Here is a 25,413-nt window from a genome sequence, read left to right on the forward strand (position 1 = left end):
CGGCAGCTCATTACCGCCACCTGCAGCCAGGTAAGCAATATTACTGCGCCTTTCTAACCTTGTGTAGCCTCTGCCAAACATACAAATACATTATGACCATCAGCAATGTGACATTTAAAGACCATCTAAGCTGCTTATTAAAATACCAATGTGCAATTGTCTATTCCGGTCTATCTATTTCACTCATCTTTTATTTCCCTGCAAACTGTCATGGGACACACTGGTTCTGAAAAAATATTCCACATTCTTGTTCTGTCTTGATGGAGGCATGAGAGCCCTTATAGTCCATCACGTCATATGGGAAGTGAATGTCCTGGGTTTGAAGCCCCTTGCTGGCCCTGATACTATCTGTATTTGTGTGTGTGTTTCCTCTGGGTTTACCCTATCATCACAGCATGCATGTGTGTGCTGTTAATGTTCCTGCCATTGCTCTTTACCAAGGCACTAGGCTTTAGACTTGCAGTAGGTCTCAGAGCGCTGCACTATGGCTGGGTAGGTCGAATGTAGAGGTTGAATTCAGTACTCAGATGTTTATATTATAGGACAAATATTCCGTCTGAATGCCCTCATATGACGTGATAAAGTCGTTTCAGCCAGCTCTGGTATTAATGTGTTTAATGACTGCTGAGTGTGTTCATGGTTCTGCTGCGTTCTGCTGGATGGATGCGTTCACACTACTCCCCCCTCTCTTGCTCTCTCTCTCTCTGTGTGTGTGTGTGTGTGTGTGTGTGTGTGTGTGTGTGTGTTCACTTGCTATATAAACCCCGTCACAAGGGTGCTACCCTGCAGAGGAGCTCAAGTGTCCGTCAGGGAAACAGACGGAAGTAACAGAAGACTGCACTTGCTTTTCTTGGCAGTAAGTAATTCATATACCCTCTCGTGTACTCAGGGCTGTGCATGGTATTTCTGCAGTAACATAACATTAACGTGTGTCCTGTATCTTTAAAGTAGGGACTTGGAGTCCTTGGGGCAGGTGACTCAGCTGTTTCTGTTTGGAGTAGCATTGAGCTGTGAAAAGTGGGAAGACTACGCAGCATGGGGCCTTATGCGCACACCTCTGAAAGGATAAATCTGCACTGTTCAACCTGCATTTACTGTTGTTAAACGTGCCTTGGTAGTGCATGTTGTTATATACAGGAGGATATGAGTAAAAGTACTGAGAATACTTGCAGTGGTTACCGTAGTCACTCCTATATTGTACACAGGCATCTACATAAATAATTTAATCATTATATTTCCACTGCGTCAGGTTTCTATGACAGCATTTTTTCTGCTGACTGTTGTCTTCTGTCTGTTTAATTACTCGTTGATCCTCTGTGATGCCTCCTATTCAGCGTTTTCAGGAGGGGGGGGGGGGGGGGGGGCGAGCTTTTGTATTACGAGTCAGCACACAGGGTCTCACTGTTTCAGTTTGGAATGTTGGGAGAAAACCCAACTCACACTGGAACTCTTTTGCTCTGTTTCTTTATCGTATTCTACCCTGCTGGACCCAACAACATTTTTGGAACTCACAGGATTGCAAAGAATCCCAGGTTTAGTAAAATCCAAACCACAGCTTTTAGTGGGAATCAAATGTAATAACATTTAAAAACTCAATAGTTCTTAGTGAATGTATATGTGATATTACTGCAGTAAAGTAACAGTAACCTCTGTTGTTCCACAGACTTGTATTAAAGAGCATTAAAGCTTTTTTGGGGACTCAAGTTGGCCCATGACCTTACAAAGTCACTTTATGCTCGATATTTCTTTTGTCTTTTGTCTTAATGCCTGAATTGTCTCTATGGGAATCTGACAGCTTCATGTGAACTCGAGCAGAACAAATTATTGATCCTGGTTGTGTCTGGTTTCGCCGATGCAGGCTCTCTCTTTCCTGTATAAAAAAGTCAGAATGAGCAGAAACCTGCTGAAGAATGCCAGTGGGGAGGGTAAGATCCCTTTCTCCTGACTAGAATCTCTACTCTCTTAACGTGTCAGTGTAATGATTTAATTAAGAGTTACTGTAGCTGTGGTCACAAGAGTAAAAATGCATGCATGACGGGCAATACATAAAAACTATTGTTAGCCGCATTAGATGTTGCATTTCTCTCCCAGAGCAGCTGGAATTCTGGGAGCTGACAGAGAATGGTGGGAGCGCTTGGAAGGTGGAGGATTTGCCAGGAGACTGTGGCCATGACCACTGCAATGATGGAGTGACCAAATACTTTGCTACCTCCTTTGAGTGAGTGTGTAATCTGTGTTTGTGTTATTGTGGTCTGAACATTTCAATATCAATTTGTACAGTGTTTGTACTGTACTATCGTTTTCTTCCTTTTCTTATATTTGCTCGCATTTTCCTAATTTCTTGCGTACTCATAGGGGACAAACATTGATGTGAATGTTAGTTTAGGGGTCTATTTTGAAACCTTTGCAATACTTTTATGGACAAAAAACACACTGATTACTCAACAATCAGGCCATGGTAGATTGCGTCTCTGAGGAACTTACTTTACTTACTTTACCTTATATGGTGTGTCGCATGGTGATATCAGCATGTTAAAGGAGAAAAGGACAAATGAAAAATGATGCATTCAGGTCAGCTCAGGGCCATGACTTTGTCTTTGTGGGTGATCCATTTGGCATAAAGTGCTCCCTACTGAGAGAAATAACAGGACAAAATAAATAACAGGCAAAATATATCCTCTTTGATATTATATATGAGTGAAATTGTGTCAGGAACAGATTTTCATCCAATCTCTCTGATCTGTAGGCCATGTCTGAAGAGGCAGGTCATCGACCTGTTGGCAGAGGAATTCTCTGGTGAGGACCTGGACGCTGAGCCGACCATCACAGCTGAAGACTGGTAAGAAAGACAGCAAGACGCCTCTTAAGAGGGAAAATGGTTTCATGAATACTTTACAGACATTTAACCTTCTGCAGGTACAGTGGGAGGACAGACTGTGGCTGCACCTACCAACTTACTGTGTGCCTGCTGGATGAGAATATGGAAGTACTACAGGAGTTTAAACCAGACCCTGTGACCCTTGACCCAGAGTGTGATGACTGCTCATGGAAGCAGGTACAGCAGATGCAGACTTCTCTTTGTTATAGGGAGGCAGTGGCTCAGTGGGTAGTGCTTCCGCTTGAGAACTGTAGGGTCGCCGGTTCGAGCCCCTGCCGAGGTGCGCAAGGCACCGAACCCTCAATTGCTCCCCCCTCTGCGGAAGGTGGTAATGTAATGTAAGTCGCTTTGGATAAAAGCGTCTGCCAAATGATCGTAATGTAATGTTATCATATCGCCTCACATGACTGAAGGTGGACTCAGAGACAGCTCAGCAGGAACTATGGAACTGCTTCTATGACAAAGAACGTTAGAGCCCTAATCCTAACCCACAATGATAAAATAAGAATAATCTGTTATGATGTCACTTCAGAGGCCCATAAAGCCCCATACTCTCAATAACATAACCGTAATTTAACCATTGTTATCTCCTCACTCAGTACAGTCAGATCACAGAGGCTTTCTAAAGTGGGATTCCCTGTAATGTTGGACCTTCTCTGTGTTTGAACTTTAGGTTACTCATTCATTTTCTGGCTACGGTCCTGGAGTGCGTTTCATCTCCTTCGAACATGGAGGACAAGACACCAATTTCTGGGACGGATGGTTTGGAGTCCGAGTTACTGGAAGCTCTGTCACTGTTGAGGTCTGACAGAGAGGAAAAGAGGAAAAGGAAGGAACCAATTGGAAGGAAGAAGGGAGGGGGTGGAGGGGATAGAAGGGATGGCTGGAGTTGTGTGTCCCTTATGCTCCCTTGTTAGCGTTCTACATTTGAAACTTTACAGTTGTCACACACCTGTAAAAGGCTTTATCTCCGCCTTACAGCGCTGCCAGGGCGGTGCCTCAGCTTTACTAACTGGTGTTTTTGACATAAAACCATTTTGAATTGCTGCTTGCAGTCTATTAAGTGAAGCATTAAATCTATTAACTACCTCTGCACACACTTATCCTACTACTGTTACACACACTGTGGGTGTTACATGCAAATGAGTATGACTGATCAAATAATAAACAATTAACTCACTGATTACAATTTCCTTATTATTCAGTTCTATTTATTGATTTTCTTGTACTAATGTTATATACATAATACACACATACATATTTAACAAAAATCACCACTGTCTTGGCTAAAATCTGTATAACTCAAATGAAATCCAAAAACACGACAGAATGTTAACATGTTGCAGGCATGAATCTCATGAGTGGCATCGTTATTATGTTATTGATGACCTTGATGTATCAGGAAAAAAAGAAGAAACCTGGGTGTACAATAGGAAATTCCTGTGGGATTATACAAAAGGTACAATAAAGCATCCAAAGCAGTAAAGTCAAACAGACATGCAGTAGGAAATAACATGTAAGACAGAGACGAGGGAGAGAGAGACAGAGAGAATGATTTAGGCATTGCAGTCCTATTTGTGAGTTTGACAACTTTGGATTGACAAGATCCCATGTTGACATTTACAACCAGTAGTAAGTAAAAAACCAATGGATCAGTTCAATGAGCATGAACCACTTCATATCCGTCCTCAACACTCAAGGGATGGTAGGCTGCCACAAGAGGGCAGAGTGACCACATACTTTGTTTTCTCTCATCTCAGCTGGATCTCTCTTTTTCGCCTCAGACTCTGTTGTCTAGAGAACAGGTTGTTAGATCCTGAGTCACCCCTACACAGGAGGTACTTGGACCATCTCTGTGTTTAAAGGGTCTGAGCTCTTAGCTCACTTAATTGTGCTGAAAGCCTGTTTGAAGCTGGTGGCGAGGAGACAGGACTAGCCTTCTCACTGCCTAAGTCCAAACATCTACCTAGTGCAGGATCGGAAGAGGAGCGATAAGAATAAGTACCGCCTCAGGTAAATGAACGGTTCGGGCAGCATTTTCCTCAAAGGTTTGCAGACCTCCTGTGCTTCATGTTTTGGTACAGTGAACCTCTTCAAGTAAATGATTTTTACAATCCACAAAGAATCCTTCCAACTCCTCAATTAATTGCAGTCTGTAATTTTATTGCAGTTTAAGCAAGGGCAATCCATTCAGTTGGAAATTGATTATTAATTCAAATGATGTAACAAATAAACTTCTATATAAACATTAATCAGCTAATAATATAATTTAAACTTCTGAGCTTCTTGGGTCATCCTGTTGTTTAGCGGGAAAATCTTTGATGTTATCTGCTCACAAACTCCATCTCTCACTCTGAGATTAAGTCCTCTTCAGCCGAAGAGGGTCTCTGACATTGCACTTGAGACGATGGTGACAAGCCAGGAATGAGCCCTGTTCTGCTGTAGAACTCTCTCTATAACTCTCACCTCTCTGTGTGTGTCTCCTTTCATTTACAAATACATTTGCAATGTTTTACTTCAACACATCCACTCTCTCTCCCCCTCCTCCCTCCACCACTCCATAACATTTTTATAGCTCAGCTCACTTACACAATTTCCTAATAAAAACTTAATCATCTTGACATATTGCTTGATTAAAGTATTCATATTTTGATTAGATTACATTCCTTCTTTAAAACACTTCAATCATTTCAGTATGTCATTTCTTATGGCTGGTTGTTAAGTCCCGTAGTTGCAGTTTTGTGGAAGCAGACTCATAGGGATCTTGTGTTTCATTCCGATTCCCTTCCTGGTTTTGTCCCCGTATTCTACTCTACTCTGGTTCAGCCTGGTTCTTCCCCCAGTGTTCCGTCTAGTTTCCTTGTAAGTTGGGGTTTCCCCTGTTCTCTCCCTTGTCTTGTATATCTTGTTTTTGTTAAATTTCCCTTTTTCCTTCCTTGTTCCTTGTTTGTCTTTGTGACAAGCATGAAGGTGGGCCTCTTGCGTTCCCATGCAATCTGTAAGATCTCAGCAGGCAGGCCTGCTTGTGAAGGTTGCAAAAGTCAAGACGAAGACCTTTGGAAATAAAGCATTCTATAGAAGTACAGTCTCTACTCTCTGATACAGGGGTCGCAAACCTGCGGCTCTTTGCCCGCTGACATGCGGCTCAGGTCCAGCTTGAGTGCTCACTGATTTTTCTCTTGGTCTCTCTCTCGGAAATTTCATGTAGTAAAATGCATATGCCTATATTTGGCAATACAGACAGAATCGGCATGGATGCAGGAAAGCGTAAAGCTAAACCAAAATATGAAAATGAACACTGAACGTTCTTCCCTGACTGAACGCTGATTATGGGTTGGGCCGGTCTCTTGCTCACTCTCTTTCGCTCTCGCTGGCAGTCACGGGGCAGCTCCAACACACTACACACACTTTGTGATTATAGTTTGAACATTCTTTATTAGTGAATCTTTAAGCATTTACCCGTGTGGGTTAATACTCTGCTATTTTATTGTCTCAACAATCCTTTCTGTGAGCGAGTTAGTGAGAGTGCATCTATGTGTGTGTGTGTGTGTGTGTGTGTGTGTGTGTGTGTGTGTGTGTGTGTGTGAATGAGTGTTTGATTGAGTGAGTGAGTGAGTGAGTGAGTGAGTGAGTGAGTGAGTGAGTGAGTGAGTGAGTGAGTGAGTGAGTGAGAGTGTGTGTGTGTTGTTACAGTTATTTTACCGCCACCTTGCTCTCCCGCATTTTGATTTATTCTCCATCACAACTTCTCCATGGCTCTTATGTTATGTTGAACCATTTCATGCCATTCATGGTTTGGTAACACTGCGCCTCTTTGAAATGGTGCTGGGTTTTGTTGTGGCTCTTTTAGCTGGACTGGTTAGCCACTCCATTTCTCTCCCAGACATTTTGGAATTCTGAGAGTTCACAAGGATTGTTGGGAACGAATGGACGGTAGAGGAGTTGCCATGAGACTGTGGTTTTTCATTCAATCCCTCTGATCTGTAGCTTTAGTAGAAAGTGTCAGGCCTGTGCTGACGTGTGAGCTGTCACGTAGAGCCAAGAGATCAATTTAAGTGTACCAAAACGTGAAGAACAGGAGGTCTGCAAACCTTTGAGGAAAATGCTGCCCAACAAGATAAGATAGATTCTTGTGAAGAAACTGATACCTGACAAGAAGTTGCTCTTTTCTGCAGATAAAGAAATTATCTTTGTTACATTTGCTAATAAAAAAAATGTAAACCTCTCATCTCTGTCTTTATTATTCTTAAGGGAAACCTACTGAAGAAATGAATGAACTACTATATAGGTTGTGCCTGAAGAGGCAGGTGATGGACCTGTTAGCAGAGGGATTTTCCTGTGAGGAGCTGGACACTGAGCCGATCATCACAGTGGAAGAGAGCAAGACACCTTTCTAGGTTTCATGAATACAGCAAATCTGTATAACTCAAATGAAATCCAATAACATGACAGAATGCTAACATGTTGCAGGCATGAATCTCATGAGTGGCATCGTTATTATGTTATTGAAGAAAAGAAGAAACTTGGGTGTACAATAGGAAATTCCTGTGGGATTATACAAAAGGTACAATAAAGCATCCAAAGCAGTAAAGTCAAACAGACATGCAGTAGGAAATAACATGTAAGACAGAGACGAGGGAGAGAGCGACAGAGAGAATGATTTAAACCGTGCAGTCCAATTTGTGAGTCTCTCTCCTCTTCTCTTACTGAGTTTGACAACTTTTGATTGATACGATCCTATGTTGACATTTATAACCAGTGGTAAGTAAAAAAACAATGTGGAATGGATCAGTTCAATGAGCATGAACCACTTCATATCCGTCCTCAACACTCAAGGGATGGTAGGCTGCCACAAGAGGGCAGAGTGACCACATACTTTGTTTTCTCTCATCTCAGCTGGATCTCTCTTTTTCGCCTCAGACTCTGTTGTCTAGAGAACAGGTTGTTAGATCCTGAGTCACCCCTACACAGGAGGTACTTGGACCATCTCTGTGTTTAAAGGGTCTGAGCTCTTAGCTCACTTAATTGTGCTGAAAGCCTGTTTGAAGCTGGTGGCGAGGAGACAGGACTAGCCTTCTCACTGCCTAAGTCCAAACATCTACCTAGTGCAGGATCGGAAGAGGAGCGATAAGAATAAGTACCGCCTCAGGTAAATGAACGGTTCGGGCAGCATTTTCCTCAAAGGTTTGCAGACCTCCTGTGCTTCATGTTTTGGTACAGTGAACCTCTTCAAGTAAATGATTTTTACAATCCACAAAGAATCCTTCCAACTCCTCAATTAATTGCAGTCTGTAATTTTATTGCAGTTTAAGCAAGGGCAATCCATTCAGTTGGAAATTGATTATTAATACAAATGATGTAACAAATAAACTTCTATATAAACATTAATCAGCTAATAATATAATTTAAACTTCTGAGCTTCTTGGGTCATCCTGTTGTTTAGCGGGAAAATCTTTGATGTTATCTGCTCACAAACTCCATCTCTCACTCTGAGATTAAGTCCTCTTCAGCCGAAGAGGGTCTCTGACATTGCACTTGAGACGATGGTGACAAGCCAGGAATGAGCCCTGTTCTGCTGTAGAACTCTCTTTATAACTCTCACCTCTCTGTGTGTGTCTCCTTTCATTTACAAATACATTTGCAATGTTTTACTTCAACACATCCACTCTCTCTCCCCCTCCTTCCTCCACCACTCCATAACATTTTCATAGCTCAGCTCACTTACACAATTTCCTAATAAAAACTTAATCATCTTGACATATTGCTTGATTAAAGTATTCATATTTTGATTAGATTACATTCCTTCTTTAAAACACTTCAATCATTTCAGTAGTCATTTCTTATGGCTGGTTGTTAAGTCCCGTAGTTGCAGTTTTGTGGAAGCAGACTCATAGGGATCTTGTGTTTCTTGACGAAGTATATTCGCTCTGATATTCAGAATGATGTAATAGCAAGGCCACCTGTCCGTGCATGAATGGATATCACAGTTTACAGGCTGGGTCTTATGAATGCAACAACTTTATATTGTGTCATTCGATTCAATTTGAGTGACACAGATTTTCGTAATAATGGTGATTTTCTGAAATATCTGTGTGTGTGTGTATTATTTATATCACAAGAGTTTAGAAGAAAGAACATTTGACAATAGGAAGAAATCTATAAATGAATGAAATTAATCCTAAGGCAATCCTAATTAGTGAGTAAATAGTAAATTATTTGATCATCATTCTCTGTGAGGTGCAGGCAAAGCATTTTACAGGTATACTGTAAAGTTTCATATGCAGAACACCAACATGGAAGCGGAAGGGTCACACAACTCCATCCACCCCCTCTATCCCCTCTATCCCCTCTCTTCCTCCTTCCATTTGGTTCCATCCTTTCCTCTGTCAGACCTCAACAGTGATGGAGCTCCTATTAACTCGGACTCCATACCAGCCTTTCCACCATCTGTTGTCTTGTCCTCCATGTTCGAAGGAGATGAAACGCACTCCAGCACCGTAGCCAGAAAATGCATGAGTCACCTGAAGTTCAAACACAGAGAAGGTCCAACATTACAGGGAATCCCACCTTAGAAAGCCTCTGTGATCTGACTGTACTGAGTGAGGAGATAACAATGGTTAAATTATGGTTATGTTATTGAGAGTATGGGGCTTTATGGGCCTCTGAAGTGACATCATAACAGGGTACTCTTATTTTATCATGGTGTGTGTAAATATACATGGGTAAGGATTAGGATTAGGGACCGTGTAGGACAGGGGCTCTAAGGTTCTTTGTCATGGCAGTAGTTCCATAGTTCCTGCTGAGCTGTCTCTGAAGCATTGCCTGGCTGCAGAGTCCACCTACAGTCGTGTGAGGCGATATGATATCAAAGAGAAGTCTGCATCTGCTGTACCTGCTTCCATGAGCCTCCATTTTCTGGTTGAAGGGTCACAGGTTTTGGTTTGAACTCCTTCAGTACTTTCAGATTCCCATCCAGCAGGCACACAGTAAGTTGGTAGACGCAGCCACAGTCTGTCCTCCCACTGTACCTGCAGAAGGTTAAATGTTTGTAAAGTATTCATGAAACCTTTTTCACTCTTGAAAGGTGTCTTGCTGTCTTTCTTACCAGTCGTCCACTGTGATGGTCGGCTCAGTGTCCAGCTGCTTACAGGTGAATCCCTCTGCTAACAGGTCGATGACCTGCTTCTTCAGACACAGCCTACAGATCAGAGACATTTAATGAAACATCATTCCTGACACAATTTCACTCTACTGGAAATAAAGCATATGTAATACTAAAGAGGATATATTCTGCCTTCTGTTATTCATTTATGCATCCAGTAAGACAGAGCCATGGTCCTAAACTGGCCTGAATGCATAATTTAAAATAATGCATTTTGTGTGTGAGGATACGCGCACAACTACCCATGATTACGCCAACACAGATTATACACTCACTGATAGGATGTAGCAAAGAATATGCCAAAGTCGTTTTCTCTCATATCCAGCACCTTCCATCCGTCCCCACCATTCTTCGTGACCTCCCAAAATTTCAGGTTGTCTAGGAGATAAATGCACCATTTCATGCTGCTTCTGTTGTCAAGTTGAGTCATTCAAATCCAAGAGTGTGTCAAAAATAAGTCAAGTAATCCAAAGCATACCTGAAAGTAAATGTTACTCATATGAAGACAGATACAGTAACTGATATATTAGAGAGTAGAGATTCTTCACAGAGGAAACAGATAAACAGGGAAACTCTGACCAGACACAGACCAAATACACACAGCACTCATGACAAGGGGAAACAAGTGCAGACAATCACAGATAACAGTAATCTAACAGACACAAGACAGGAAGTAAAACAAAGGAAACAAGAATACAAGATGCTACAAAATAAAACACAGGATCACGACACTTCTAAACAAGAGAAAGGCATCTTACCCCTGCCACTGGGATTCTTCAGCAGGTTTCTGTTTTTAGGGCAAGACTGCATGGGGAAACGGGACACATCAACTGAGATCAATCATTTGTCCTGCTAGAGTTTCTATCATCAGTCCAATAGAGATAATTCAGGCATTCAGACTGTGGGAACAGCTGTTTGAAGGCCTGTTAACTACATACACTCACTACAACTAGCTTGATGGCGAATAAGAAGTTATATTTTTACAATTTGTATTTTAACGGTAAGTGTGCTTGTACGTGAACTCTAGTTGTTACAGATTAAGTATCACGCTAGGCTTAATTGCATTCTGAAAAGCTGTTATTAGCTTGATGGCTGCCTTTATCAGCAGACATTGGAAGCTCGAATGGATCATTAAGATGTCACTGCCAATGTTTTTTCAGTTGCTTCATTCATGAATATGATTGAATCATTGTCTTTTGTCACTGATTAAACTTGATAAATATATGTATGGAAATCACATTGTTAAAGTAGTATATTGTGTTATCCACTTCCTTTTTACTTAATTACTTCAATCTTTCATTTTGGAATTACTTGAGGAACAAATGTCTCATTTGTTCTGTGTAGTCACTGTCTCATAGTGGAAGCAAATAGAAAAAGAACATCCAGCTGATATTAGAAATCTGTAACATCATGAACGGGGTAACTGCGGATCAGAATCAGTCTCAAATTGCTTGAATGATAATTATATGATAAAATGTGTTTAATGAGGTGGGTTTGGTGGTGTAGCATTACCATGGAGCCTGCCTGCCGTAATGATAGGCCAAATTATCTTTGTCATTGTCATTCTCACAACACAGAGTGTATAACAGTTGGATAAGTCTGTGCAGAGGAAGTCAATGGATCAAATGCTTGACTTCATGAATGGATTTGATTCGAAATAGTTTTATGTGAAAAAACAGTGACATTGCCATAGAAGTGCTGTGAGGTGCAGACAAAGCATTTCACAGGTGTGTGCGACTATAAAGTTTCATATGCAGAACGCTAACATGGCAGCGTAGAGACACACAACTCCACCCATCCCCTCTATCCCCTCTATCCCTTCTCTTTCTCCCTCTAATTGGTTTGTTCCTTTTCCTCTGTCGGACCTCAAGAATGACGGAGCTCTTAGTGACTCGGGCTCCAAACCATCCTTTCCAGAAATTGGTGTCTTGTCCTCCATGTACGAAGGAGATGAAACGCACTCCAGCACCGTACTCGGTAAATGAATGAGTCACCTAAAGTTCAAACACAGAGAAGGTCCAACATTACAGGGAATCCCACCTTAGAAAGCCTCTGTGATCTGACTGTACTGAGTGAGGAGATAACAATGGTTAAATTAGGGTTATGTTATTGAGAGTATGGGGCTTTATGGGCCTCTGAAGTGACATCATAACAGGTTATTCTTATTTCATAATGATGTGTGTTAACATACATGGGTTAGGATTAGGATTAGGGACAGGGTAGGACAAGGGCTCTAAGGTTCTTTGTCATAGTGGTAGTTCCATAGTTCCTGCTGAGCTGTCTCTGAAGCATTGCCTGGCTTCAGAGTCCACCTTCAGTCATGTGAGGCGATATGATATCAAAGAGAAGTCTGCATCTGCTGTACCTGCTTCCATGAGCCTCCATTTTTTGGTTTAAGGGTCATGTGTTCTGGTTGGTACTCCTGTAGTACTTTCAGATTCCCATCCAGCAGGCACACAGTCCATTGGTAGACGCAGCCACAGTCTGTCCTCCCACTGTACCTGCAGAAGGTTAAATGTTTGTAAAGTATTCATGAAACCTTTTTCACACCAGAAAGGCTTCTCTCTGTCTTTCTTACCAGTCATCCACTGTGATGGTCGGCTCAGTGTCCAGCTGCGTACAGGTGAATCCCTCTGCTAACAGGTCGATCACCTGCCTCTTCAGACACAGCCTACAGATCAGAGAGATTTGATGAAAAATTATTCCGGACACAACTTCACTCAATTAAAAATCAAGCATATGTGATACTCAAAAAGATATATTGTGACTTCTGTATTCATTATGTTGTGTTGTTCCCTTCATCAGGAAGCATTTTATGCCAAATAAATGGAGCCAGTAAGACAAAGCCATGGTCCTAAACTGGCCTGAATGCATCATTTGTCATGTTGGAATACCCACTCAACTACCCACAATTACACCAACAGAGATTATACACATATAGACTCACTGATAGGAGGTAGCAAAGAATTTGTCGCAGCCGGGGTATCCCTTTAGATCCAGCACCTTCCATCCGTCCCCACCATCACAAATGACCTCCCAAAAGTTCAGGCCGTCTGGGAGAGAAATGCATCATCAAATGCTGCTTCTGTTTTCAATCATGCATGTGTTTGTTTGTTTTTTTACCACTTCAACTGAGTCATTCAAATCCAAGAAAGTAAATGTTTACTTATATGAACACAGATACAGTGACTGATAGCTAAATCCTTAAACTGACACATTTCAAGGTAGAGATTCTTTACAGAGGGAAGCTCATATATCATTCAAACAAGCCACAGGACACAAAGGGGATCACTCAAATACATAAATTATAAAGCACAAATTAACACAACACTGATAACAAGGGGAGGTGCAGACTATCACAGATTAAAATAATCCAACAAGAGAAACAAGAGAAGGGCTTCTTACCATCCCCACAGGGATTCTTCAGCAGGTTTTTTTTGAAAGCCATAGCCTGCGTGGAGGAAATGAAAAACATCAACTGGGATCGATAATTGGTTCTGCTAGAGTTCCTATCAAGCTGTCAGAGTCCCATTGAGACAATTCAGACACTCAGACAGCAGTTTGTAAGGTCATGGGCCAATTAAACCACTGCAGTAGCTTTAATGCTCTTTTGTAAAAGTCTCTGGAACACCTCTCTACTAAAGGATAATCCATTATTTAGTGTTTTGATGATTGTTGTGGAGAGCACTTTTTAACAGGACAGTCCAGGTTCTTTTTTAATTCTTCAAACTAGATTTAGATCTGGGGACTGTGAAGGTCATAGCATCTGATTTACATTATTCTCTGTGTAAATGTGGACCCACTGTTCTTGCTGATATGGTCTGATCAGGTTAATTCTAAAAGCCAAGACCTTTTCTGAAAATCAATTAAGATCGACATCAAAAAAGATTTTGTTACAATTACTGTTACAATAAGTGATAACAATTAAAATAAAAAGAGACAACAGAACACTTGATGTCACCAAAGAAGTTGAAATCAAACAGAAAACCAGAGCAGCCAAAGACAAAGTCAAAGTTTAATAAAACACTGATGTTTTTTTGAGACTGTTTCATTTTCCTCAGTTATATAAATAAAAAAAATAAAAAAAATAATATAATAATAATAAAATTAAAACAAATATTTGTATGTTGCCACAGAAATACCATTTACAACCCGAGTACACCAGAGGGTACAAATAATAACTTACTTCTAGGAAAAGCAACTATAGTCTTCTGTTTCTTCCTTCTGTTGTCCTGACGGGCACTTGAGCTCCTCTGCATGGTAGCACCCCTGTGGCAGGGTTTATATAGCAAGGGAACAAACACGCACACACACACGCACGCACACACACACACACACACACACACACACACACACACACACACACACACACACACAGGGAAACACACAAGTCTGTTAAATTTGATAACGCTCAATTACCGTGTATTAACTGGAATAGTTCTGGGGCATGTGGTCACTGGGAGCAGGTTGGTAGGTGAACTGCAGCAGGTCCCCAAGATCCTTGGGGTGCAGGATCTTCAGAAGGATGTCTTCTGTGGTACTCTCTCCAGCGGCAGGCTCATGGTGCAGATGTGCCCCCCAATAGTGCACAGCTGGTCTGTGCAGGACTTTTAAGATTTTAAGAAGATACTTTATTTTGGTCAGGTCACATGCATTTCACAATGTTTATCACACGTAACTTGAAATTTGTCTTGCAGCCCCTCTTACATATCACACACACACACACACACACACACACACACACACACAGACATGTGGCTTGCAGGCCTTCAAACAGCTGTTCCCTCACTCCTTGTTGCTTCATTCTGATTCCTGTTCTGGTTTTGTCCCTGTGTTCTGCTCTACTATGGTCATTCTTGTCAGCTGGGTTCTTCTCCCAGTGTTCCATGTTTCTCTCGTTTCCTCTAAGTTAGGGTTTCCCTATGAGAAGACTCATAGGGATCTTGTGTTTCATTCTGATTCCCTTTCTGGTTTTGTCCCCGTATTCTGCTCTACTCTGGTTCAGCCTGGTTCTTCCCCCAGTGTTCCGTCTAGTTTCCTTGTAAGTTGGGGTTTCCCCTGTTCTCTCCCTTGTCTTGTATATCTTGTTTTTGTTAAATTTCCCTTTTTCCTTCCTTGTTCCTTGTTCCTTGTTTGTCTTTGTGACAAGCATGAAGGTGGGCCTCTTGCGTTCCCACGCAATCTGTAAGATCTCAGCAGGCAGGCCTGCTTGTGAAGGTTGCAAAAGTCAAGAAACTTGCGGCTCTTTGCCCGCTGACATGCGGCTCGGCTCCAGCTTGAGTGCTCACTGATTTTTCTCTTGGTCTCTCTCTCGGAAATTTCATATAGTAAAATGCATATGCCTATATTTGGCAATACAGACAGAATCGGCATGGATGCAGGAAAGCGTAAAGCTAAACCAAAATATGAAAATGAACACTGAACGTTCTTCCCTGACTGAACGCTGATTATGGGTTGGGCCGGTCTCTTGCTCACTCTCTTTCGCTCTCGCTGGCAGTCACGGGGCAGCTCCAACACACTACACACACTTTGTGATTATAGTTTGAACATTCTTTATTAGTGAATCTTTAAGCATTTACCCGTGTGGGTTAATACTCTGCTATTTTATTGTCTCAACAATCCTTTCTGTGAGCGAGTTAGTGAGAGTGCATCTATGTGTGTGTGTGTGTGTGTGTGTGTGTGTGTGTGTGTGTGTGTGTGTGTGTGAATGAGTGTTTGATTGAGTGAGTGAGTGAGTGAGTGAGTGAGTGAGTGAGTGAGTGAGTGAGTGAGTGAGTGAGTGAGTGAGTGAGAGTGTGTGTGTGTTGTTACAGTTATTTTACCGCCACCTTGCTCTCCCGCATTTTGATTTATTCTCCATCACAACTTCTCCATGGCTCTTATGTTATGTTGAACCATTTCATGCCATTCATGGTTTGGTAACACTGCGCCTCTTTGAAATGGTGCTGGGTTTTGTTGTGGCTCTTTTAGCTGGACTGGTTAGCCACTCCATTTCTCTCCCAGACATTTTGGAATTCTGAGAGTTCACAAGGATTGTTGGGAACGAATGGACGGTAGAGGAGTTGCCATGAGACTGTGGTTTTTCATTCAATCCCTCTGATCTGTAGCTTTAGTAGAAAGTGTCAGGCCTGTGCTGACGTGTGAGCTGTCACGTAGAGCCAAGAGATCAATTTAAGTGTACCAAAACGTGAAGAACAGGAGGTCTGCAAACCTTTGAGGAAAATGCTGCCCAACAAGATAAGATAGATTCTTGTGAAGAAACTGATACCTGACAAGAAGTTGCTCTTTTCTGCAGATAAAGAAATTATCTTTGTTACATTTGCTAATAAAAAAAATGTAAACCTCTCATCTCTGTCTTTATTATTCTTAAGGGAAACCTACTGAAGAAATGAATGAACTACTATATAGGTTGTGCCTGAAGAGGCAGGTGATGGACCTGTTAGCAGAGGGATTTTCCTGTGAGGAGCTGGACACTGAGCCGATCATCACAGTGGAAGAGAGCAAGACACCTTTCTAGGTTTCATGAATACAGCAAATCTGTATAACTCAAATGAAATCCAATAACATGACAGAATGCTAACATGTTGCAGGCATGAATCTCATGAGTGGCATCGTTATTATGTTATTGAAGAAAAGAAGAAACTTGGGTGTACAATAGGAAATTCCTGTGGGATTATACAAAAGGTACAATAAAGCATCCAAAGCAGTAAAGTCAAACAGACATGCAGTAGGAAATAACATGTAAGACAGAGACGAGGGAGAGAGCGACAGAGAGAATGATTTAAACCGTGCAGTCCAATTTGTGAGTCTCTCTCCTCTTCTCTTACTGAGTTTGACAACTTTTGATTGATACGATCCTATGTTGACATTTATAACCAGTGGTAAGTAAAAAAACAATGTGGAATGGATCAGTTCAATGAGCATGAACCACTTCATATCCGTCCTCAACACTCAAGGGATGGTAGGCTGCCACAAGAGGGCAGAGTGACCACATACTTTGTTTTCTCTCATCTCAGCTGGATCTCTCTTTTTGCCTCAGACTCTGTTGTCTAGAGAACAGGTTGTTAGATCCTGAGTCACCCCTACACAGGAGGTACCTTGACCATCTCTCTGTTTAAAGGGTCTGAGCTCTCAGTTCACTTAATTGTGCTGAAAGCCTGTTTGACTAGCCTTCTCACTGCCTAAGTCCGAACATCTACCCGGCGCAGGATCGGAAGAGGAGCGATAAGAATAAGTACCGCCTCAGGTAAATGAACGGTTCGGGCAGCATTTTCCTCAAAGGTTTGCAGACCTCCTGTGCTTCATGTTTTGGTACAGTGAACCTCTTGATTTTTACAATCCACAAAGAATCCTTCCAACTCCTCAATTAATTGCAGTCTGTAATTTTATTGCAGTTTAAGCAAGGGCAATCCATTCAGTTGGAAATTGATTATTAATACAAATGATGTAACAAATAAACTTCTATATAAACATTAATCAGCTAATAATATAATTTAAACTTCTGAGCTTCTTGGGTCATCCTGTTGTTTAGCGGGAAAATCTTTGATGTTATCTGCTCACAAACTCCATCTCTCACTCTGAGATTAAGTCCTCTTCAGCCGAAGAGGGTCTCTGACGTTGCACTTGAGACGATGGTGACAAGCCAGGAATGAGCCCTGTTCTGCTGTAGAACTCTCTTTATAACTCTCACCTCTCTGTGTGTGTCTCCTTTCATTTACAAATACATTTGCAATGTTTTACTTCAACACATCCACTCTCTCTCCCCCTCCTTCCTCCACCACTCCATAACATTTTTATAGCTCAGCTCACTTACACAATTTCCTAATAAAAACTTAATCATCTTGACATATTGCTTGATTAAAGTATTCATATTTTGATTAGATTACATTCCTTCTTTAAAACACTTCAATCATTTCAGTATGTCATTTCTTATGGCTGGTTGTTAAGTCCCGTAGTTGCAGTTTTGTGGAAGCAGACTCATAGGGATCTTGTGTTTCTTGACGAAGTATATTCGCTCTGATATTCAGAATGATGTAATAACAAGGCCACCTGTCTGTACATGAATGAATATCACAGTTTACAGGCTGGGTCTTATGAATGCAACAACTTTATATTGTGTCATTCGATTCAATTTGAGTGACACAGATTTTCGTAATAATGGTGATTTTCTGAAATATCTGTGTGTGTGTGTATTATTTATATCACACGAGTTTAGAAGAAAGAACATTTGACAATAGGAAGAAATCTATAAATGAATGAAATTAATCCTAAGGCAATCCTAATTAGTGAGTAAATAGTAAATTATTTAGTCATCATTCTCTGTGAGGTGCAGGCAAAGCATTTTACAGGTATACTGTAAAGTTTCATATGCAGAACACCAACATGGAAGCGGAAGGGTCACACAACTCCATCCACCCCCTCTATCCCCTCTATCCCCTCTCTTCCTCCTTCCATTTGGTTCCATCCTTTCCTCTGTCAGACCTCAACAGTGATGGAGCTCTTATTAACTCGGACTCCATACCAGCCTTTCCACCATCTGTTGTCTTGTCCTCCATGTTCGAAGGAGATGAAACGCACTCCAGCACCGTACTCGGTAAATGAATGAGTCACCTAAAGTTCAAACACAGAGAAGGTCCAACATTACAGGGAATCCCACCTTAGAAAGCCTCTGTGATCTGACTGTACTGAGTGAGGAGATAACAATGGTTAAATTATGGTTATGTTATTGAGAGTATGGGGCTTTATGGGCCTCTGAAGTGACATCATAACAGGGTACTCTTATTTTATCATGGTGTGTGTAAATATACATGGGTAAGGATTAGGATTAGGGACCGTGTAGGACAGGGGCTCTAAGGTTCTTTGTCATAGCAGTAGTTCCATAGTTCCTGCTGAGCTGTCTCTGAAGCATTGCCTGGCTGCAGAGTCCACCTACAGTCGTGCGAGGCGATATGATATCAAAGAGAAGTCTGCATCTGCTGTACCTGCTTCCATGAGCCTCCATTTTCTGGTTGAAGGGTCACAGGTTTTGGCTTGAACTCCTTCAGTACTTTCAGATTCCCATCCAGCAGGCACACAGTAAGTTGGTAGACGCAGCCACAGTCTGTCCTCCCACTGTACCTGCAGAAGGTTAAATGTTTGTAAAGTATTCATGAAACCTTTTTCACTCTTGAAAGGTGTCTTGCTGTCTTTCTTACCAGTCGTCCACTGTGATGGTCGGCTCAGTGTCCATCTGCTTACAGGTGAATCCCTCTGCTAACAGGTCGACGACCTGCTTCTTCAGACACAGCCTACAGATCAGAGACATTTAATGAAACATCATTCCTGACACAATTTCACTCTACTGGAAATAAAGCATATGTAATACTAAAGAGGATATATTCTGCCTTCTGTTATTCATTTATGCATCCAGTAAGACAGAGCCATGGTCCTAAACTGGCCTGAATGCATAATTTAAAATAATGCATTTTGTGTGTGAGGATACGCGCACAACTACCCATGATTACGCCAACACAGATTATACACTCACTTATAGGATGTAGCAAAGAATATGCCAAAGTCGTTTTCTCTCATATCCAGCACCTTCCATCTGTCCCCACCATTCTTCGTGACCTCCCAAAATTTCAGGTTGTCTAGGAGATAAATGCACCATTTCATGCTGCTTCTGTTGTCAAGTTGAGTCATTCAAATCCAAGAGTGTGTCAAAAATAAGTCAAGTAATCCAAAGCATACCTGAAAGTAAATGTTACTCATATGAAGACAGATACAGTAACTGATATATTAGAGAGTAGAGATTCTTCACAGAGGAAACAGATAAACAGGGAAACTCTGACCAGACACAGACCAAATACACACAGCACTCATGACAAGGGGAAACAAGTGCAGACAATCACAGATAACAGTAATCTAACAGACACAAGACAGGAAGTAAAACAAAGGAAACAAGAATACGAGATGCTACAAAATAAAACACAGGATCACGACACTTCTAAACAAGAGAAAGGCATCTTACCCCTGCCACTGGGATTCTTCAGCAGGTTTCTGTTTTTAGGGCAAGACTGCATGGGGAAACGGGACACATCAACTGAGATCAATCATTTGTCCTGCTAGAGTTTCTATCATCAGTCCAATAGAGATAATTCAGGCATTCAGACTGTGGGAACAGCTGTTTGAAGGCCTGTTAACTACCTACACTCACTACAACTAGCTTGATGGCGAATAAGAAGTTATATTTTTACAATTTGTATTTTACGGGTAAGTGTGCTTGTACGTGAACTCTAGTTGTTACAGATTAAGTATCACGCTAGGCTTAATTGCATTCTGAAAAGCTGTTATTAGCTTGATGGCTGCCTTTATCAGCAGACATTTGAAGCTCGAATGGATCATTAAGATGTCACTGCCAATGTTTTTTCAGTTGCTTCATTCATGAATATGATTGAATCATTGTCTTTTGTCACTGATTAAACTTGATAAATATATGTATGGAAATCACATTGTTAAAGTAGTATATTGTGTTATCCACTTCCTTTTTACTTAATTACTTCAATCTTTCATTTTGGAATTACTTGAGGAACAAATGTCTCATTTGTTCTGTGTAGTCACTGTCTCATAGTGGAAGCAAATAGAAAAAGAACATCCAGCTGATATTAGAAATCTGTAACATCATGAACGGGGTAACTGCGGATCAGAATCAGTCTCAAATTGCTTGAATGATAATTATATGATAAAATGTGTTTAATGAGGTGGGTTTGGTGGTGTAGCATTACCATGGAGCCTGCCTGCCGTAATGATAGGCCAAATTATCTTTGTCATTGTCATTCTCACAACACAGAGTGTATAACAGTTGGATAAGTCTGTGCAGAGGAAGTCAATGGATCAAATGCTTGACTTCATGAATGGATTTGTTTCGAAATAGTTTTATGTGAAAAAACAGTGACATTGCCATAGAAGTGCTGTGAGGTGCAGACAAAGCATTTCACAGGTGTGTGCGACTATAAAGTTTCATATGCAGAACGCTAACATGGCAGCGTAGAGACACACAACTCCACCCATCCCCTCTATCCCCTCTATCCCTTCTCTTTCTCCCTCTAATTGGTTTGTTCCTTTACCTCAAGAATGACGGAGCTCTTAGTGACTCGGGCTCCAAACCATCCTTTCCAGATATTGGTGTCTTGTCCTCCATGTACGAAGGAGATGAAACGCACTCCAGCACCGTACTCGGTAAATGAATGAGTCACCTAAAGTTCAAACACAGAGAAGGTCCAACATTACAGGGAATCCCACCTTAGAAAGCCTCTGTGATCTGACTGTACTGAGTGAGGAGATAACAATGGTTAAATTATGGTTATGTAATTGAGAGTATGGGGCTTTATGGGCCTCTGAAGTGACATCATAACAGGTTATTCTTATTTCATAATGATGTGTGTTAACATACATGGGTTAGGATTAGGATTAGGGACAGGGTAGGACAAGGGCTCTAAGGTTCTTTGTCATAGTGGTAGTTCCATAGTTCCTGCTGAGCTGTCTCTGAAGCATTGCCTGGCTTCAGAGTCCACCTTCAGTCATGTGAGGCGATATGATATCAAAGAGAAGTCTGCATCTGCTGTACCTGCTTCCATGAGCCTCCATTTTTTGGTTTAAGGGTCATGTGTTCTGGTAGGTACTCCTGTAGTACTTTCTGATTCCCATCCAGCAGGCACACAGTCCATTGGTAGACGCAGCCACAGTCTGTCCTCCCACTGTACCTGCAGAAGGTTAAATGTTTGTAAAGTATTAATGAAACCTTTTTCACACCAGAAAGGCTTCTCTCTGTCTTTCTTACCAGTCATCCACTGTGATGGTCGGCTCAGCGTCCAGCTGCGTACAGGTGAATCCCTCTGCTAACAGGTCGATCACCTGCCTCTTCAGACACAGCCTACAGATCAGAGACATTTGATGAAAAATTATTCCTGACACAACTTCACTCAATTAAAAATCAAGCATATGTGACACTCAAAAAGATATATTGTGACTTCTGTATTCATTATGTTGTGTTGTTCCCTTCATCAGGAAGCATTTTATGCCAAATAAATGCAGCCAGTAAGACAAAGCCATGGTCCTAAACTGGCCTGAATGCATCATTTGTCATGTTGGAATACCCACTCAACTACCCACAATTACACCAACAGAGATTATACACATATAGACTCACTGATAGGAGGTAGCAAAGAATTTGTCGCAGCCGGGGTCTCCCTTTATATCCAGCACCTTCCATCTGTCCCCACCATCACAAATGACCTCCCAAAAGTTCAGGCCGTCTGGGAGAGAAATGCACCATCAAATGCTGCTTCTGTTTTCAATCATGCATGTGTTTGTTTGTTTTTTTACCACTTCAACTGAGTCATTCAAATCCAAGAAAGTAAATGTTGACTTATATGAACACAGATACAGTGATTGATAGCTAAATCCTTAAACTGACACATTTCAAGGTAGAGATTCTTTACAGAGGGAAGCTCATATATCATTCAAACAAGCCACAGGACACAAAGGGGATCACTCAAATACATAAATTATAAAGCACAAATTAACACAACACTGATAACAAGGGGAGGTGCAGACTATCACAGATTAAAATAATCCAACAAGAGAAACAAGAGAAGGGCTTCTTACCATCCCCACAGGGATTCTTCAGCAGGTTTTTGTTGAAAGCCATAGCCTGCGTGGAGGAAATGAAAAACATCGAATGGGATCGATAATTGGTTCTGCTAGAGTTCCTATCAAGCTGTCAGAGTCCCATAGAGACAATTCAGACACTCAGACAGCAGTTTGTAAGGTCATGGGCCAATTAAACCACTGCAGTAGCTTTAATGCTCTTTTGTACAAGTCTCTGGAACACCTCTCTACTAAAGGATAATCCATTATTTAGTGTTTTGATGATTGTTGTGGAGAGCACTTTTTAACAGGACAGTCCAGGTTCTTTTTTAATTCTTCAAACTAGATTTAGATCTGGGGACTATGAAGGTCATAGCATCTGATTTACATTATTCTCTGTGTAAATGTGGACCCACTGTTCTTGCTGATATGGTCTGATCAGGTTAATTCTAAAAGCCAAGACCTTTTCTGAAAATCAATTAAGATCGACATCAAAAAAGATTTTGTTACAATTACTGTTACAATAAGTGATAACAATTAAAATAAAAAGAGACAACAGAACACTTGATGTCACCAAAGAAGTTGAAATCAAACAGAAAACCAGAGCAGCCAAAGACAAAGTCAAAGTTTAATAAAACACTGATGTTTTTTTGAGACTGTTTCATTTTCCTCAGTTATATAAATAAAAAAAATAAAAAAAATAATATAATAATAATAAAATTAAAACAAATATTTGTATGTTGCCACAGAAATACCATTTACAACCCGAGTACACCAGAGGGTACAAATAATAACTTACTTCTAGGAAAAGCAACTATAGTCTTCTGTTTCTTCCTTCTGTTGTCCTGACGGGCACTTGAGCTCCTCTGCATGGTAGCACCCCTGTGGCAGGGTTTATATAGCAAGGGAACAAACACGCACACACACACACACGTACGCACACACACACACACACACACACACACACACACACACACACACACACACACACACACACACACACACACACACACAGGGAAACACATCCAAGTCTGTTAAATTTGATAACGCTCATTTACCGTGTATTAACTGGAATAGTTCTGGGGCATGTGGTCACTGGGAGCAGGTTGGTAGGTGAACTGCAGCAGGTCCCCAAGATCCTTGGGGTGCAGGATCTTCAGAAGGATGTCTTCTGTGGTACTCTCTCCAGCGGCAGGCTCATGGTGCAGATGTGCCCCCCAATAGTGCACAGCTGGTCTGTGCAGGACTTTTAAGATTTTAAGAAGATACTTTATTTTGGTCAGGTCACATGCATTTCACAATGTTTATCACACGTAACTTGAAATTTGTCTTGCAGCCCCTCTTACATATCACACACACACACACACACACACACACACACACACACACACACACACACACACACACACACACACACACACACACACACACACACACACACACACACATGTGGCTTGCAGGCCTTCAAACAGCTGTTCCCTCACTCCTTGTTGCTTCATTCTGATTCCTGTTCTGGTTTTGTCCCTGTGTTCTGCTCTACTATGGTCATTCTTGTCAGCTGGGTTCTTCTCCCAGTGTTCCATGTTTCTCTCGTTTCCTCTAAGTTAGGGTTTCACCTGTTCTCTCTCTGATACTTTTATTCTGGTTGTTCTTCCTTGTGCCTCGGCTTTTCACGTAAAAATATTTCTACTTGCTCTCAAGTATTAAATCTATTCACTTACTCTTCATAGACTTATCCTACTGTTACACACACTGTGGTGCAAAGATCTGTGTCAATTTTTTTCTTTTGACTGCGGATACTGATGAGACTTTATTGTTGTCACACACTTTTAAAATGCCACGTCTGCAGCTCACAACACTGCCACGGCGACACCTTTGCTTTACTAACCATCTTTTTGCGTAAATTGCTCTCAAGCAATATTCACTTCCTCTTCACAGACTTATCCTACTGTTACACACACTGTGGTGCCTGCTCACCCTCAACACACAGGGAGCATTACGCCTCTCTGATCTGGAGCTGCAGTAGAAAGTGGCAGGTCTGTGCTGATGTGGGAACTGCCACGTACAATCAAGGCATGAATTAAAATGAAAGGATGGAGCAACTGAATTACATCACACTGGCACATTGCTTACACACGTTTGTGTGGCTGACCTGGCTTTTTCTCACAGATTCTTGCCAGGTATTAGTTTGTTCCATAGAATCAGTCTTATCTTGTCGGGCAGCATTTTGCTCAAAGGCTTGCAAAGCTGTTGTTGACATTTTGTCACATTTTAATTGACGCTTTGACTGTAAGTGACAGCTCCCACATCAGCACAGGCCTGCCACTTTCTACTACAGCTCCAGATCAGAGATGTGTAATGCTCCCTGCGTGTTGAGGGTGAGATGCTGCTTCACTAGGAAAAAGAGGAGAAACTTCAGAGAAAACCTTAATTTATACGGAAAAAAAGAGAGAAACCTTGTTAGAGGCAATCCCAAGGTGTGCATAGGAACTTCCAGTGTGATTATACAGAGGTGCAAATAATATATGCAAAGCAAAACACACAAAAAGTCATGCATTAGGAAAAAGCATGCAAGACAGAGACGTATAAATATAATATTTATAATTGCTCTCAAGCATTAAATCTATTCACTTCCTCTTCACAGACTTATCCTTCTTGCCAGGTATCAGTTTGGTCCTTAGAATCAGTCTTATCTTGGCGGGCAGCATTTTGCTCAAAGGTTTGCCAAGCTGTTGTTCACATTTTG

At 41.3% G+C, this 25,413-nt stretch overlaps 2 protein-coding genes across 3 annotated transcripts; one reads left to right on the plus strand and one right to left on the minus strand.

The window, feature by feature from the left end:
* The first annotated feature begins 780 nt into the window (after positions 1-780).
* fbxo2 (F-box protein 2) lies at positions 781-4,060 on the plus strand. Of its 2 annotated transcripts, none has more exons than XM_076141208.1 (6): positions 781-856; positions 1,859-1,925; positions 2,097-2,218; positions 2,747-2,839; positions 2,917-3,055; positions 3,552-4,060. In XM_076141208.1, the coding sequence occupies exons 2-6, from the start codon at positions 1,911-1,913 to the stop codon at positions 3,684-3,686; spliced, it is 504 nt and encodes a 167-aa protein (XP_075997323.1). In that variant the 5' UTR covers positions 781-856; positions 1,859-1,910; the 3' UTR covers positions 3,687-4,060. The 2 variants fall into 2 exon arrangements, with proteins under 2 accessions (XP_075997323.1, XP_075997322.1); XM_076141207.1 differs by having other exon boundaries at positions 787-856; positions 2,092-2,218.
* A 4,108-nt stretch (positions 4,061-8,168) lies between these two features.
* On the minus strand, positions 8,169-23,592 carry LOC142990939 (uncharacterized). Its single transcript, XM_076140828.1, has 16 exons — positions 23,467-23,592; positions 22,686-22,731; positions 22,228-22,333; positions 21,859-21,951; positions 21,646-21,781; positions 21,146-21,274; positions 20,050-20,095; positions 19,567-19,669; positions 19,235-19,327; positions 12,406-12,541; positions 11,906-12,034; positions 10,799-10,844; positions 10,316-10,418; positions 9,984-10,076; positions 9,771-9,906; positions 8,169-9,399 (listed from the first exon to the last, which is right to left on the minus strand). The coding sequence occupies exons 2-16, from the start codon at positions 22,726-22,728 to the stop codon at positions 9,265-9,267; spliced, it is 1,527 nt and encodes a 508-aa protein (XP_075996943.1). The 5' UTR covers positions 22,729-22,731; positions 23,467-23,592; the 3' UTR covers positions 8,169-9,264.
* Between the last annotated feature and the right edge of the window lie 1,821 nt (positions 23,593-25,413).

This window comes from Genypterus blacodes, unplaced genomic scaffold (genome assembly GCF_046128005.1).
Source record: "Genypterus blacodes isolate CSIRO-AG114 ecotype Tasmania unplaced genomic scaffold, CSIRO-AGI_Gbla_v1 ptg000017l_1, whole genome shotgun sequence".
In the NCBI taxonomy this organism is placed as follows: Eukaryota; Metazoa; Chordata; class Actinopteri; order Ophidiiformes; family Ophidiidae; genus Genypterus; species Genypterus blacodes.

Excerpts from the sequence above, each read along its gene's own strand:
- fbxo2 (XM_076141207.1), top strand. The coding sequence starts at position 1,889 with ATGAGCAGAAACCTGCTGAAGAATGCCAGTGGGGAGG. Across the intron at positions 1,926-2,091 it reads GAAGAATGCCAGTGGGGAGG|AGCAGCTGGAATTCTGGGAG; the intron begins GTAAGATCCCTT and ends TTTCTCTCCCAG. Across the intron at positions 3,056-3,551 it reads ATGACTGCTCATGGAAGCAG|GTTACTCATTCATTTTCTGG; the intron begins GTACAGCAGATG and ends TTTGAACTTTAG.
- LOC142990939 (XM_076140828.1), bottom strand. The coding sequence starts at position 22,728 with ATGGCTTTCAACAAAAACCTGCTGAAGAATCCCTGTGGGGATG. Across the intron at positions 12,542-19,234 it reads ACCATCACAGTGGACGACTG|GTACAGTGGGAGGACAGACT; the intron begins GTAAGAAAGACA and ends AACCTTCTGCAG. Across the intron at positions 10,077-10,315 it reads TTCTTTGCTACATCCTATCA|GCTGTGTCTGAAGAAGCAGG; the intron begins GTGAGTGTATAA and ends TCTGATCTGTAG.